The sequence below is a fragment of the Bos taurus genome, chromosome 11, assembly GCF_002263795.3.
Source record: "Bos taurus isolate L1 Dominette 01449 registration number 42190680 breed Hereford chromosome 11, ARS-UCD2.0, whole genome shotgun sequence".
Taxonomy (NCBI): Eukaryota; Metazoa; Chordata; class Mammalia; order Artiodactyla; family Bovidae; genus Bos; species Bos taurus.
This window is the reverse complement of record NC_037338.1, coordinates 49,344,057-49,361,390: the sequence shown is the minus strand read 5'-3', so window position 1 is coordinate 49,361,390 and position 17,334 is coordinate 49,344,057. Positions and strand designations below refer to the sequence as shown.

Below are 17,334 nucleotides of genomic sequence, written 5' to 3'. Positions count from 1 at the left end.
CCATAGAGCCAGTCTTCCTAGTTTGACCCATTTTTGTAGCAAACTGTGAATTTCCACAAACCTGGGCTCCGTAGCTATTCAAGCCCACCTAGATCCAAGTTCCTGAAATAGGGTTCCACAGCTTCGTGGTCCATTTAGGGAGGACAGTTAACCTCTACAGGGCTAACCTCATAGGCTTTGTCTGATCTTCACTTTATTTTCATCATCCTCAGAAATGTGGACCTGAGAGAGTATTTGTCTGAAGAAGTGCAGGCAGTGCACAAGAATACCACCTACGACCTCATCGCCAACATTGTACACGACGGCAAACCCTCCGAGGGCTCCTACCGGATCCACGTGCTCCACCATGTGAGTAGGGCTGACTTCTCACTGTGCAGAGTGGCAGAAGCTGGTGGTGTTCCCTTGGCCTTTTGGAAGGCAGCTCCTTTGAGTTTGCTCTTTCTTGTCCTTGACTTTGGGATTCTGTGAGAAACAGAGTTGTCAATGACCAGTTTAAGGCAGCTGTTCTCAATTTTGGCTCCATGTGGGACTTCCCTGGGGGCAGGTTTTAGACTGCTGAAGCCTGGACCATCCCAGACCAGTTACGTGAAAACAGTGTGATTTGTGCCTGTTGATTTTCCACTGGGGCAAAGGCCAGAGATGCTGCTGAATGTCTTCCAATGCATAGGCAGCCCCCACCGCAAAGAGTTTTCCGGTCCAAAATGTTGGAGTTAAGACTTGATTAGATTATCTGGAGGTGAGAACCAGGCGTCTTGATGGTCTTAAAATTTTCAGGTTTCCATTGTGTAGCCAAGATTGAGAAGCGCTGTCCTAGACTAGCACCTGCCACCTAAAGTGCCTTGGATTCACAGCATTGACGTCACATGAGAACTCATTAGAAATTGTAGAATCTCAGACCCCTCGCATACCTCCTGAATCACAGTCTACTGGTTTAACAAGGCCCTCTGAAGGGTATGAAATTAAAGTTTACAAAGCACTGGTAGAGAGGTTCCCTTTCAGCTAAAACTAATTTTGTGAATTTGCTGAAAATGGGAGAAACATGTGCTTAGAATGTATTTGGTATGATACAGATTACTGGCACAAATTGTTCTAACTTGATGAGTCTTCTGAGAATCTGGGTTTAATGGTAACCAGCTTCTATCTGCCAAGCACTTGGCCGTGTGCTAGATAGTATGCCACATACTTCATGTATGTTCATCTTGTTTATATCCCTAAACACACTTCCAGGACAGGTGTTCATACCATCTTTTTACAAGTGAGGAACCTAGCTTAGAGTTGGAGTAACTGATCTGAAGTTAGAAGAGTTGGCATTGGAACCTGAATACTCGGTTTTACTGTGTTCTTATTAACCAGTCCTCACACCAGGAATAGGGGTTTTCATTATGGGATCCTGAGCTTTTGTTGTGTATCCTATTTGAACTACTGGAATATCCAGAATAACCGGAATATATTTGTCTTTGGCATTTCTTGAAAGTTTGGATGGATGAGGCAGGTGAGCTTCCAGAAGTATCTCTGCCATAATCCAGAAACTTCTTTTCCTCTTTGTTTATAGAAGAATGAAGTGAGGTAGATGTTGTTATATTTGCAGCACTGCTTCTTAGGCCAAAGGAAACAGGTTAGTATGAGGGACAGTGTCCACCAAGGAGTCTTTTTCTGTCCAGCTCTTGCCGTGTCCTCTGGGGCGGGGGTGGGAATGTCCATTTTTGGTTAATGCTGCACCTTCTAAGTGAATGTGTTGATCTGTCACTTCAGAGCAGCAAGGGGACATCTCAGGTGAGGAGTAGGGGCTTCCTCTTCTTTCTCTGTGTTGTCCTCCTAGTCTCTTCCTAAAAGACGAACAGTGTTTGAGACTCCACTGTGCTTTAAGGAGTCCTCAGCAGGACTTGTTTGTCAAGATCAGCACCCTAAAAGCTCTTGACATTGAATGATCCCAGCAGAGGCCTTGTACTTTCTTTCTTAGAACTCTTGCTGGGTGATGGTCTAGTGACTATTCTGACTTTTCTAGCTTTTGGCTGCATCTCTTTCCCTCTAAAACTCTATTGGTTTCTGGGAGCAAACTGACCTAGCCCTTCATACTCCTTGCAGGGGACAGGCAAATGGTATGAATTACAGGACCTCCAGGTGACCGACATCCTTCCCCAGATGATCACACTGTCAGAGGCTTACATTCAGGTGGGTTGGCTTCACTCGATGAGCGTGGAGGTGATGGGGTGTGGGGGCTGGTGAGAGAAGTGTTGTGGGTGAAGGCAGGGAGTGGGACTGAGTTAGCTTGGGTGCCTTTCGACATGCAGTGGGGAAAGAGGCGGGGCCAGGAGTGATCTTCAGTGAAGAGAAGGACAGGAAAGCATGGACGAGTTATTAGTGAGCAAGGAGGTTCTCTGTGTGCGGTCAACCAGGTCAGGTTTGCAAGTGTGTGGTCTGATTTCAAGGAGGAAGAGCTCAGAATCATCTGGAGTCATCTCTGAAGCTCTCCCCAGTTCCCTAGGCAAAGTCAGCATTCTTTGTGACCCCACAGCATTGTCCCATGTCAGCTGCATGTTTTAACTGTCCTCTCCACTGTGTTGGGAGTTCAAGGAGCTGAGGGGCTCTTATCTTCTCTTTCTTCTTTTTTAAAAAAATTTTTACTTTTTGGCCACACGGTGCAGCATATGGGATCTTATTTCCCCAACCAGGCATCAAACCCATGCCCTCTGCAGTGGAAGCGCAGAGTCTTAACCACTGGACCTCCAAGGAAGTCCCCCTGTCTTCTCTTTCTAACTGTCCTAGTCTCTGCAGAGAAGGAAGACAGGCTAAGAGAACGCCACAGCTTTATAAAAAAGGAGAGAGATAGTGCTTGTTCCAAGAAGAACTCTTTCCTTGGTGACTGAAGTTGCAGGCCTGACTGTTAGTCCTTTTTCAGAAAAGGAGTTTGGAATGGGAAGAGAAGGATGGGTAGAAAAGTGAAAATTAAATGAAAGGGAATTTTCTGAAAGATTTTGAGTTAGTTTTAGGGGACTTAGCAAATACGCAGTTGGGGTGATAGTTTGCTCATTTCCTAGCACAGATTTAGGTGCATGATAAATATTTGTGGATGGAACACAGGCTCCTAAGTATCCATTGTATTCATTTCTTACAGATTTGGAAGAGGCGAGATAATGATGAAACCAACCAGCAGGGGGCATGAAGGAGGCGTTTAGAACTTTGCTCCCGGGGCTTTGGCCGACGTTGTTGTGAGCACAGGTGGATGGCACAAGCCCCTGAGCCAGCGCTGTGTTCTGGTTCTCACCAGAGCATCAGTGGTCCATCTGCCTCGGATGGCTCCATGCTGTCACTCAGCTGGTCTTTGATCATTTACAGTAGATTGGTGCCCCTTTCTCCTCCCTGGCTAGCTCCCTTCTAGCAGGCCAGAACTCTTTTACAGATGTATGTAATTTATTTCCGAATAGCCAGGAATACTAAAGGACTAGATGGGTTTCTTTGAAGCATCAAAGCCTCAGGATTATAGGATTTAGAGCTTGAAGCCAGTAACACCCTTCTTCCATCATAGGTAGTTTTCCTGTGGTTCTCTTCATTTCTTGATATGTGTTTGGGGATGGATTAAATGTTTTCCTGTTTTTAAACCAGCCTCTTGTTTCATATCATTCCCTTGGGCTTCTGCCTAAGGGGGGTTTAAAAAGAAAGTCCTCACGAACTGTCTCCCCTATGATCTTTCATCTGGTGGACATCACGCTTGTCTCTTCCTGTCAGCCTGTGCGTGGTGTGTCAGGGTGCATCCATCCTCTGAGTAAGACAGAATCTGACGAAGAGATAAATCACTATCAGTCTTAGCTGGAACTCTGGAAGTGGGCACTTTCAGCCTGCAGTGCAGGGCTCCGTGAGGAATGACAGGGAAGCAGGCAGGAAGAGTGTCTGACCACAGGACAGCTCTGAGAACGTCTCAGCCAGGCCAGCGGGGAGCTCGGAGCACAGAAACATCAAGCAGAAGTGGTTTTCAGCCAGACTTACTCAGGGAGGAAGTGTGGCCTAGGCCTGGGCACTGTTGTAGACCTGAAGATAACAGCGATCTGGAGATACAAGTGTGGGTGGCAGCCAGTCAGCTGCAGCAAGTTCTCTGTGTGGCAGGTCGGAGCCCTGCACCTTGGGCTGCCATTCTTTGCTTCCAGGACACAATAGAGTCATCCCTCGGTATCCTCGGGACCTTGGTTCCAGGACAGCCCTGGACACCAAATTCTGAGGAGGCTCAAGTCCCTTATATAAAATGGTATAGTGTTTACACATAACCTGCGCACATCCTCCAGTCTACTTTACATCACCTCTAGATTACTTATGATGCCTAATACAATGTAAATGCTAGGTAAATAGTTACCAGGCATATGGCAAGTTCAAGTTTTACTTTTTGGAAACTTCTGGAATTTTTTCGCCCTGAATATTTTCAGTCGAGGTTGGTTGAATCCACAGGTGCAGAACCTGCAGATGCGGGGGGCCGACTGCACCGTCTTTGTGTTCCTCCACCTTCTATAGCTCCAGCAACCCTTTGCAGGTTCACCAGGCCCTCTCTTCTCACTGTTTACTTTTTCCCTGGGCCATTTCAGCTATGCCTGTGGCTTTATTTACCAATTTAAGGGAGATGATCCCAGTCTTTTCTTTTTTTCTTTTTGGCTGCACCTAACAGCATGTGGAACTTCCCTGACCAGGGATCTAACCCATGCCTTCTGTAGTGGAAGCATGGAGTCTTAACCACTGGAACCAGGAAACTCCAGATGACTGTACTCTTAATCTTAAAGTAAGTGTAAAGTGAAAGTCACTCTGCTGCTGCTGCTGCTGCTGCTAAGTCGCTTCAGTCGCGTCTGACTCTGTGCGGCCCCAGAGACAGCAGCCCACGAGGCTCCCGCGTCCCTGGGATTCTCCAGGCAAGAACACGAGTGGGTTGCCATTGTCTTCTTCAATGCAGGAAAGTGAACAGTGAAAGTGAAGTCGCTGAGTCCTGCCCAACTCTTATTGACCCCATGGACTGCAGCCCACCAGGCTCCTCCATGCATGGGATTTTCCAGGCAAGAGTACTGGAGTGTCGTGTCCAACTCTTTGCAACCCCATGGACTGTAGCCCGCCAGACTTCTCTGTCCATGCAATTCTCCAGGCCAGAATATTGGAGTGGGTAGCCATTTCTTTCTCCAGGAGATCTTCCCAACTCAGGGATTGAACCCAGGGCTCCCACATTGCAGTTGGATTCTTCACTGTCTGAGCCAGCATTGAAACCCACTCTTAATCTTAGACTCCACTAAATTCTTGAACTTTGGAGCCAACTGCCTACTTGGTATGTTTTGGGTGTCTTAATGTCAACTGAGTTCAGATCAGATCAGATCAGATCAGTCGCTCAGTTGTGTCCGACTCTTTGTGACCCCATGAATCGCAGCACACCAGGCCTCCCTGTCCATCACCAACTCCCGGAGTTCACTCAGACTCACGTCCATCATGTCAGTAATGCCATCCAGCCATCTCATCCTCTGTCGTCCCCTTCTCCTCCTGCCCCCAATCCCTCCCAGCATCAGAGTCTTTTCCAATGAGTCAACTCTTCGCATGAGGTGGCCAAAGTGCTGGAGTTTCAGCTTTATTATCATTTCTTCCAAAGAAATCCCAGGGCTGATCTCTTTCAGAATGGACTGGTTGGATCTCCTTACAGTCCAAGGGACTCTCAAGAGTCTTCTCCAACACCACAGTTCAAAAGCATCAATTCTTCGGCACTCAGCCTTCTTCACAGTCCAACTCTCACATCCATACATGACCACAGGAAAAACCATAGCCTTGACTAGACGAACCTTTGTTGGTAAAGTAATGTCTCTGCTTTTGAATATACTATTTAAGTTGGTCATAACTTTGCTTCCAAGGAGTAAGCGTCTTTTAATTTCATGGCTGCAGTCACCATCTGCAGTGATTTTGGAGCCCAGAAAAATAAAGTCTGACACTGTTTCCACTGTTTCCCCATCTATTTCCCATGAAGTGATGGGACCAGATGCCATGATCTTTGTTTTCTGCATGTTGAGCTTTAAGCCAACTTTTTCACTCTCCACTTTAACCTTCATCAAGAGGCTTTTTAGTTCCTCTTCACTTTCTGCCATAAGGGTGGTGTCATCTGCATATCTGAGGTTATTGATATTTCTCCCGGCAATCTTGATTCCAGCTTGTGCTTCTTCCAGCCCAGCGTTTCTCATGATGTACCCTGCATATAAGTTAAATAAACAGGGTGAAAATATATAGCCTTGACATACTCCTTTTCCTATTTGGAACCAGTCTGTTGTTCCATGTCCAGTTCTAACTGTTGCTTCCTGACCTGCATACAAATTTCTCAAGAGGCAGATCAGGTGGTCTGGTATTCCCATCTCTTTCAGAATTTTCCACAGGTTATTGTGATCCACACAGTCAAAGGCTTTGGCATAGTCAAGAAAGCAGAAATAGACATTTTTCTGGAACTCTGTTGCTTTTTCCATGATGCAGCAGATGTTGGCAATTTGATCTCTGGTTCCTCTGCCTTTTCTAAAACCAGCTTGAACATCAGGAAGTTCATGGTTCACATATTGCTGAAGCCTGGCTTGGAGAATTTTGAGCATTACTTTACTAGCGTGTGAGATGAGCGCAATTGTGCGGTAGTTTGAGCATTCTTTGGCATTGCCTTTCTTTGGGATTGGAATGAAAACTGACCTTTTCCAGTCTTGTGGCCACTGCTGAGTTTTCCAAATTTGCTGGCATATTGAGTGCAGCACTTTCACAGCATCATCTTTCAGGATTTGGAATAGCTCAACTGGAATTCCATCACCTCCACTAGCTTTGTTCAAGTGATGCTTTCTAAGCCCCACTTGGCTTCACATTCCTGGATGTCTGGCTGTAGGTGAGTGATCACACCATCGTGATTATCTGGGTCGTGAAAATCTCTTTTGTACAGTTCTTCTGTGTATTCTTGCCATCTCTTCTTAATATCTTCTGCCTCTGTTAGGTCCATACCATTTCTGTCCTTTATCGAGCCTATCTTTGCATGAAATGTTCCTTTGGTATCTCTGATTTTCTTGATTCTCTGATTTTCTTTTCATGTCCAACAAAAGAGTCTGAAATGCAGTACTTGGATACAATCTCAAAAACGACAGAATGATCTCTGTTCGTTTCCAAGGCAAACCATTCAATATCACAGTAATCCAAGTCTATGCCCCAACCAGTAACGCTGAAGAAGCTGAAGTTGAACGGTTCTATGAAGACCTACAAGACCTTTTAGAACTAACACCCCAAAAAGATGTCCTTTTCATTATAGGGGACTGGAACGCAAAAGTAGGAAGTCAAGAAACACCTGGAGTAACAGGCAAATTTGGCCTTGGAATACGGAATGAAGCAGGGCAAAGACTAATAGAGTTTTGCCAAGAAAATGCACTGGTCATAACAAACACCCTCTTCCAACAACACAAGAGAAGACTCTATACATGGACATCACCAGATGGTCAACACTGAAATCAGATTGATTATATTCTTTGCAGCCAAAGATGGAGAAGCTCTATACAGTCAGCAAAAACAAGACCAGGAGCTGACTGTGGCTCAGACCATGAACTCCTTATTGGCAAATTCAGACTTAAATTGAAGAAAGTAGGGAAAACCACTAGACCATTCAGTATGACCTAAATCAAATCCCTTATGATTATACTGTGGAAGTGAGAAATAGATTTAAGGGCCTAGATCTGATAGATAGAGTGCCTGATGAGCTATGGAATGAGGTTCGTGACATTGTATAGGAGACAGGGATCAAGACCATCCCCATGGAAAAGAAATGCAAAAAAGCAAAATGGCTGTCTGGGGAGGCCTTACAAATAGCTGTGAAAAGAAGTGAAAAGCAAAGGAGAAAAGGAAAGATATAAACATCTGAATGCAGAGTTCCAAAGAATAGCAAGAAGAGAGAAGAAAGCCTTCCTCAGCGGTCAATGCAAAGAAATAGAGGAAAACAACAGAATGGGAAAGACTAGAGATCTCTTCAAGAAAATCAGAGATACCAAAGGAACAACTCAGCTCAACATTGTTCAAAACTGAGCTTGTAAGTTTTCTCCTCAATTGTGACCCCTTTCTGAAAGTCTCTACGTAGGTGAAGGGTTCCCCTGTTCATCTAGTCTATAAACTGGTTATTTTCCCAGGAGTCATCCTCCGTCTACCCCTACTTCCCTTGTCTAATCCATTACAAAGTCTTGTCTTTTACTTTGTATCTCTTGAATCTCCCTACTTCTCTTGTATCTCTTGAATCTCCCCACTTCTTTCCATTTTCCCCACTGTTTGGTCACAACTATGGAGAAGGAAATGGCAACCCACTCCAGTACTCTTGCCTAGAGAATCCTGTGGGCAGAGGAGCCTGGTGGGCTGCTGTCCATAGGGTCGCACAGAGTCGGACACGACTGAAGCAACTTAGCATGTGAGCATGCATTGGAGAAGGAAATAGCAAGCCACTCCAGTGTTCTTGCCTGGAGAATCCCAGGGACAGAGGAGCCTGATGGGCTGCCATCTATGGGGTTGCACAGACTCAGACACGACTGAAGTGATAGCAGCAGCAGTCACAGCAAGCCCCAGCTTAATCTAGGTCCAATCAGGAGAGAGAAACAGTGTAAAAATTTGATCAGGGGAAGTTTGATTTCAGGAATTATTAACTGTAATGGGACAGGAGTAATGAAGAATTGGCTAGAAATAAGAGAATAGGACGGAGAAGGCGATGGCACCCCACTCCAGTACTCTTGCCTGGAGAATCCCATGGATGGAGGAGCCTGATAGGCTGCAGTCCATGAGGTCGCTGAGAGTTGGACACGACTGAGCGACTTCACTTTAACTTTTCACTTTCATGCATTGGAGAGGGAAATGGCAGCCCATTCCAGTGTTCTTGCCTGGAGAATCCCAGGGATGGGGAGCCTGGTGGCTGCCGTCTATGGGGTCGCACAGAGTTGGACATGACCGAAGTGACTTAGCAGTAGCAGTAAGAGAATAGGAGGGCTTCACAGGTGGGGCTAGTGGTAAAGAACCCTCCTGCCAATGAAGAAACATAAGAGATGCGGGTTCTATCCCTGGGTCAGGAAGATCCCCTGGAGGAGGGCATGGCAACCCACTCCAGTATTCTTGCCTGGAGAAGTCCATGGACAGAGGAGCCTGGTGGGCTATAGTCCATAGGGTCGCAAAGAGTTGGACGTGACTGAAGTGACTTAGTACGCACCACAAAAGAATAGGAATAGCAGATAGAAGGAACAGCTACTGCCCCTAGGGGTGACGTGGAGTGTCCAAGGCTGAAATCCAGACTTTTCTGAAAATCTGTCCACTGGAACCTGTCAGGAATGCTCTCTTTAGTGCAATAAGGGAAACTTTACAGCGAGGCCTCTTGCTGTGCTACCGAACTGCTTGGGGAGGAGGGACGTGCCCAGTGAAGCTGCTGGCTGCCGTGCACCACTGAATCCAGGCACTGGAGACTGAGCACAGCAAGAGCCTGCTGCTGAGAAAGCTGTGCATGATGCCTGCAAGGGAGCCCACAGGAACCAGGAAGCCAAGCCCTTTCTTCCAGTGCTGTGTCTCCACCACCTTCTGCTGACAGAGCCTCAGTGGCAGCTGGGGGAGAAAATCTAAAGGCTCCAGTCCATTCACAGAGCAGGCAAAAGGGGTGAATTTGGAGCTGAGGGCCACTACATTGATAAGTGGCCCAGCCCATCCCTTTGATGACTCAGCCACCATATGTGCTTTGGCATACCCTTGAACTCGCATACTACTACCACCGAAATGAAGAAGACAACTGTCTTTATGCCTTACAAAAACAGCTGCCCTTCTTACAAGAGAACAGTTACCAACCTTTCTCAAACTGAGATGCAGCTCCAAGAGTCATGTATCCGTTGATAGTTACATATTTGTTGTTGTTCAGTCACTAAGTCACCTCCGACTCTGCGACCCCATGAACTGCAGCACACCAGGCTCCTCTGGCCTCCGCTACTTCCTGAGTTTGCTTGAATTCGTGTCCATTGAGTCAGTGATGCTATCTAACCATCTCATCCTCTGCCGCTCCCTTCTCCTTTTGTCTTCAATCTTTCCACTCCCTCCTCCAGTGGGCCACATTTTGTCAGAACTCTTCTTTATGACCCATCTGTCTTAGGTGGCCCTGCGTCTCATGGCTTATAGCTTCAATGAGTTATGCAAGCCCCTTTGCCCCACCAAGGCTGTGATCCATGAAGGGGCTAGTTATATATATTACTGCACAAATCAGTCACAGCCACACTGAATATTATGTTCCCTAAAGACTTTGGTTGTAGAGTTAACAAGGTAACTTAAAAATGGGAAGAAGAGAAAAAATGGTTAGTACATACAGATTGTCATGTACATGTAACAAGCAATTAGAAAATGAGTAAAGCTACTTAGAGTCCTCATTTCTGTAAGTGGTCACCATGCCGTGATTGATACCAATGCTTGCTTCTTCCACCACACCTCTGTGTTTACTCTGCTCTTAGTTCAAACCGCAGCTATTTAGGTTATTTACCTGGTGCAATGACCGGAATCATCAGTCTCTAAGGGCCTGGCTCCTTAATCATCCGGCCCACCCCCCCCAACCCCCATTTTGCTTGTTGTAGTTTTTCATTAACCTTTGCTATTGTACATGGGCTTCCCTGGTGTTTTAGTGGTAAAGAATTCGTCTGCCAATGCAGGAGACTCCAGTCAATCCCTGGGTTGGGAAGATCCCCTGGAGAAGAAACTGGCAACTCACTCCTGTATTCTTGCCTGGGAAATCCCATGGGGAGAGGAGCCTGGTGGGTTACAGTCCATGGGGTCGCAAAGAGTTGGACATGACCTAGCAATTGAGCATGCAGGCACATTTAACATAGTCCATCTTACCTCCGTTGTGTAGAAGCAACTCAGTTTCCCTTTGGTAATCAGGATCAGTCATTCAGACAAATACAGGTTATACTCTCCCACTGTACTCCCCCCACCCCCTGGCCATCTGTTGGTTCACTAGCATAAAGAGCTTAAAATGTCCAGGTGGTCATCTCATCTTCCAATTCAGTGGAACCATTGCGTGTTCTAGTGGGGAACTCCTTCTTTGGGAACTAAGATCCCCAAACCAGTGGGGCTTTCAATTGTTGGGACTGGAAGCAAAAATTCAGTGAGAAGTCTATTAGGAGCAGTAGAGGAGTCACTCTGACACCCATGTATTTTCTAGGCCCATGTATTAATATTTTGGCTACAGGGGAAAGAACACCATACAGTGGTCTCTGATTCAAAGCACATATTACGTCCCGTATAACAAGCACTGCTGCTGCTGCTGCTGCTAAATCACTTTAGTCGTGTCCGACTCTGTGCGACCCCATAGATGGCAGCCCACCAGGCTCCGCCATCCCTGGGATTCTCCAGGCAAGAACACTGGAGTGGGTTGCCATTTCCTTCTCCAATGCATGAAAGTGAAAAGTGAAAGTGAAGCTGCTCAGTTGTGTTCGACTCTCCGCAACCCCATGGACTGCAGCCTACCAGGCCCCTCCGTCCATGGGATTTTCCAGGCTAGAGTACTGGAGTGGGGTGCCATTGCCTTCTCCAGAACAAGCACTACGGTACTGTAACTTTTTTGTTTGTTTGTTTTAGGACCTATTTGCTCATTTATTTTTAATTGGCTGTGCTGTGTGGCTTGTGGGATCTTAGTTCCACAACTGGGGATTGAACCCAGGCTTTTGGCAGTAAAAGCACTAAGTCCTAAACCACTGGACCGCCAGGCAATTCTCTGGTGATTCTTTCAAATAGGCTACCCACTTTCAGATGACATGTATGTGTTAAGTCCAGTTAATCCTATGGGTATGAGCCCATTGCTGTGCTTGCTTTGTTATAAAGAAGAATTCTTTGATCACATACAATGCTGTGTGGAATGTCATGATGATAAGGCATTCTGAGAGTCCATAGATGGTGGTGCTGGTAGAAACATGGGCAGGGAAGGTAAATCTGTATCCAAAACAACATTTCTATTCCTCTGAGGTTGGACCTCTGCTCCTTCAATAATGGAAGATGGTAATCAGCCTGGCACCAGGTGGCTGGCCAATCCCCATAAGGAATAGTGGCCATACTGGGCACTCAGTGTTAATCGCTGGACTTGCAAATTAGATCCAGATCTGCGGACCTAGACAGCATATTAAAAAGCTGAGATATCACTTCACCAACGAAGGTCGATATAGTCAAAGCTATGGTTTTTTCCAGTAGTCATGTACTCACAGTAGTTACGTGAAAGATGAACCATAAAGAAGGCTGAGCGCTGAAGGATTGATGCTTTTGAACTGTGGTGCTGGAGAAGACTCTTGAGAGTCCCTTGGACTGCAAGGAGATCAAACCAATCAATCTTAAAGGAAATCAACCCTGAATATTCATTGGAAGGGCTGTTGCTGAAGCTGAAGCTCCAATAATTTGGCCACCTGATGTGAAGAACTGACTCATTGGAAAAGACCCTGATGCTGGGAAAGAAAGATTGAGGGCAGGAGGAGAAGGGGACAACAGAGGATGAGATGGTTGGATGGCATCATCAACTCAATGGACGTGGGTTTGAGCAAACTCCAGGACATGAAGGACAGGGAAGCCTGGCATGCTGCAGTCCATGGGGTCGCAAAGAGTCAGACACAACTGAGTGACTGAACAACAATACAAGTACAACTCAGATCACAATAGCCTGTATTGTTGAGCCCATGCATAGTCTCTGTCCCTGCCACCATAGCTCATGAGGTCATTGAGCAAGTGCTAGGGACGGCTGGAGGAAGAAGTGCTGGTGACATCCACGAAGCATCTCACTTGTGTACCCCTGACTATTACGGATCTCTAATGCAGCAGATGCCTTTTGGTGGGCATTCATATGGAACACAACTATTATTGTGAATAGTCTTACTCAAGTTGTCCATCCATATACCTCTTCCCGAGTCTTCTTTTTCACTAGTTATAATCCTATGCCTTCTGAATTCTGATCATCCAGCCAAATCATTGGCAAATGCCTCTGAATTAGTCTAGATCTGTTCTTCTGGCCATCTCACACTCCAAACAGTGAACAACCAAATATCTTGCTTGAGGTGTGGCCACTAGAGGATTTTCCTTTATTTCTGTCTTTCAGTGTCACCCTGAGTGGGGATGAAGTGCTGCAACTGTCCGCTTACTGGTTGTACCAGCATAATGTACAGATCCATCCATAAACCTGGCTTGAGTTTTGTCTTTTCTTGGCCAACTGACCTGAAGGAACACCCCAGGAGGCAATGGAACAGGAGTTGTATCAGGTATCTGCTCAAGGATTTCTCTGGTGGCTCAGTGGATAAGAATCCACTTGCCAATGCAGAGGACATGGGTTTGATCCTTGGTCTGGGAAGATTCCACGTGCTGCCGGGCAACTAAGCCAATATACCACAGCTGCTGAGCCTGGGCACCCTAGAACCTGTGCTCTGCAACAAGAGAAGCTGCCACAGTGAGAAGCCTGTGCAACAGCAATGAAGACCAGCACAGAAATTTTTTTTTTTTTTTTTTAAGGGCTCTTCTCATGTTAACTTGGGCCTTGGCCCTGTCTGAGCTTGGTCTTGTGTGCTAGGTTGGCACATGCCCAGCGTGGCAAGGTGTCAGACGGCAGCCTGACAGTTCATGATGGGAGGGCCAGGCTCCATGACCACTTGATGTCCTGTTGTTAGGTGCTCCATCTCCACCACTTGCCATAAACTATTTCTTAAAGGAGAATAAGTATTTGCAGAAAAGGGCATAGCCTTGCTCCAAAATCCTGGAGTTCTGCACTGTGATTCTCCTACTGGTCCTTGCTGGAGGCTCCATACAGCATTCCTGCTTGCCATGAACACTTCAAGATATCATAGATTTCCTGGGTAATAAGGCCCAAGTACTGGAGTATCTGTTCTGCCACCTAAATTTACTGCAGAATCTTCTCTTTTTCTGGTCTCCATGAAGCTACAGTTATACAGCTGCAAGTGACTCCTAGATCGATCAAAATAGCACACTCAAATGTGATATGTGTTGTCTCCAAAACTCAAATGTCCTACTGAATCGCCTGTGTGTGTGTCTGTGTGTTAGGTCACATGAGGTCCAGCACCTTTATGGAGCTGCTTTGCATACTTTCAACCACTGACCCCAAGAAACTTCACTGAGGTGACCGTCCCTGAATTGTATTGGGGTTAAATCCCATTCTCTTGTTTGTGTGTGTCTTATTTTTTAAATTTTATTTTTAATTGGAGGATAAATTGCTTTACAATATTGTGTGGGTTTTTGCCATTGTGTATGTCTCACCAAGACATTTAAAAATACTTGATACAGGATGGTTGAGGATCCACCTGCCAATGCAGGGGACATGGATTCGTTCCCTGGTAATATTCCTGGTAATATTCCATATGGGACACCTAACCCCTTGAGCTGCAACTATTGAGCCCACCTGCCACAACTGCTGGTCCTGCATTCTAGAGTCCATGCTGTTCACCGCAACCAGAGAGTAGCCCCTGCTCGCCACAACTGGAGAAAGCCTGTGTGTAGCCAAAGACCCAGTACAGCCAAAAATAAATAAAATTGAAATAAATAATAAAATACTTGATACTTCCTGCTTCTTGGATGTTATGACATCCCGTGTCATCAATATAGTGGACTTCTGTTAAGTTTTGTGGGGTATCAAAATGATCAAGATGTCTGTAGACTTTTGATGATAGAGAGTGGGAAAATTGACATCATTCTTATGCACAAATGTGAAGGTACACTGTTGGCCCCACCAGGGAGAAGCACATGACTTCTGAGGACCTTTATAAACTAGCATGGAGGATGAGGCATACAAAGTGGCAGAGGCTGTGCTGTATCAGTAAAGATGCCAAATCAGTAGATATGCAGTATCAGCAAAGATGATGCTGGGTCAGTAAAGATGCTGATACGTCTGGGACAACATCTTCCACTGGAGTCAGCATCTGATTAAGTTTATGATTGTCTGAAGTTTGTGATTGCCAAATTTCTCCCCACATGCACTTAGGGTAATCTTGTAAAGCACAAGTCTAACTGAATCATTTGTTCCCCACACCCTGATCTCCCTCTTAAGACACTTCTTGGCTTTTACAATACAGACTGAAATCCTTAGCCTCTCTAGTCTCACCTCTCGGGACTTTTATCCTGATCTTAATTCCCAGACTCACTGGCTTTCATTCTGTTGCTCAAATGTACCACCAGATACCAGGCCTTTGTGCCATCTGCTTCCTCTGCGTGGGGTGCTCTCTTTTTGCCACTCTTCATTCACCTCTCTGGCCTTTGTGTCTGCTCAATACCCTGCATAGCTCTAATTGATGGCACCTGAAGTTTCCCATTTTGTTTTCTGTGATTCTGCGATTAATGTCTGCGTCCTCAACTAGACTCTAACTTCCAAAAAAGCAGACAGAAACTTTCTTTTGTGCCTAGTCATAGGTGGCTCAGGCTGTAAAGAATCTGCCTTTGATGCAGAAAGACCTGGCTTTGATTCCTGGGTCAGGAATATCCCTGAAGAAGGGAAATGGCCACCCACTCCAGTTTTCTTGGCTGGAGAATTCTGTGGACAGAAGAGCCTGGTGGACTACAATCCATGGGGTCGCAAAGGGTCGGACATGACTGAGAACACTTTCACTTTCTAGGGAAATGCTTGACACCTTGGAGTCAATGACTAATAGTGTCCATTAAGCAAATGGCATAGTGCTGAGTGTGTGTTCTCTGTAGCCTTCTTTTGCACAGATGATTTTTTTTTTTTTTTCTGGTCTCTTTACACCGCTCCCAAGGTGTTGATGAGATGTTGAATGGCATCACCGACTCAATAGACATGAGTTTGAGCAAGCTCCAGGAGATACTGAAGGACAAGGAAGCCTGGGGTGCTGCAGTCCATGGGGTCACAAAGAGTCGGACACGACTTAGCAACTGAACAACAGCAACAAAGGTGTTGACAGTAGATGCAGGTGTCTGAAATGCTGGGGACCACTGTTCAGGCTGACTGTCATGTCCTGTGTGCCGTAGCTTGCAGTCCTTTGTGGGGGATATGTGGTAGGCTTCCACCACGACTGTCTGAACAGGGGTCTGGGCTCATGTGTCTTTACAGCTGTGATTTCAGCAGATGCTTCTTGTTTGGAGACCTCAAACTCTGGCCAGTTGGAATTGCAGATGGGAAAGAAGTGAAATCCATGCTTTCTTAGCTGGATGTCACAACATGTGGAAAACGCATCCCAAATTTGAAAGATCTATACAAGGGAAAAATTTGCAGTGTACGGGACAATAAATAAATAAATATACCTGATATATTTTTACTGGCAAGATAATAAAAAGAACATCCTGGTATAAAATCAGGCAAGGGACTTCCCTGGTGGCGCAGTGGATGAGAGTCCGCTTGCCATAGAGGGAACATGGGTTTGATTCCTGGTCTGGGAAGATCCCACATGTCACAGAGCTACTAAGCCCGTGCACCACAACCACTGAGCCTGTGCTCTAGAGCCCATGAGCCACAACTACTGAAGCCCTGTGCTCCGGAACAAGAGAAGCCACCACAACGAGCAGCCTGTGCACGCAACAAAGAGTAGCCCCTCCTCATAGCAACTGGAGAAAGCAAGTGGAATCAACGAAGACCCAGTGCAGCCAAGAATTAATCAATTAATTAAAAAAAAAGAAAATCAGGCCAAAAACCCAAATAGGCATTTCATGAAAGATGAAATATAAATGGCCAAAAAACATGCTAAAAATAGTTTACTTAGTAACCAAAGAAATGCAAATTAGAATAACTAGAGGTCTTTTAAACTTTAGCAAAGATTTGAAAGATTGCTAATATTCAGGGTTGATGAGAGTGGAAAAAAGGCACTCGTTTACTGTTGAGGCAGAAATTGGTATGGCTGGCACAGAGCCAGACTGATAACACAGGCTATATTAGAAGTAAAGATGTACATAGTTTTTGTCCCCAGAATTTCATGTCTTGGCATTGATTCTAAGGAAGTAATTGGACTGGTAAACAAAGATATTACTTCCAGGATTTTTATTCTTCACAACATTGTTGATAATAGTTGTTTTAAAAAACAAGGAGTTTTTGTCAAAAAAAGCATGGAGCAGTGATGATAGGTATCTATATTTATTAACATGAAAAGATTTTTTTTTTAATTTAAAAAATTGTTTACTTTCCTTGATTGATGTATAGTTGATTTACAATGTTGTGCTAGTTTCACACACACACACACACATGTATATATATACTCTTTCATATTTCCATTCTAGGTTATTATAAGATATTGAATATAGTTCCCTGTACTATATAGTAGGTCTTTGTTGTTAATTTTATAGGAAAGATTATTTTAAATGAGCAAAGTAGTTTACAAAACAGTGTGTATA

The 17,334-nt window shown here is 45.3% G+C and overlaps 1 protein-coding gene across 1 annotated transcript in view; it reads left to right on the top strand.

Annotated features, from left to right (window-relative positions):
* The window catches only part of USP39 (ubiquitin specific peptidase 39), a 36,537-nt gene extending 32,938 nt beyond the window's left edge, over positions 1-3,599 (top strand). The window contains exons 11-13 of the mRNA NM_001101145.2: positions 213-348; positions 2,086-2,172; positions 3,116-3,599. Of these exons, the coding sequence (NP_001094615.1) occupies positions 213-348; positions 2,086-2,172; positions 3,116-3,163 (271 nt within the window). The 3' untranslated portion in view covers positions 3,164-3,599. The remainder of the gene's footprint in view (positions 1-212; positions 349-2,085; positions 2,173-3,115) is intronic.
* The last annotated feature ends 13,735 nt before the right edge of the window (positions 3,600-17,334 follow it).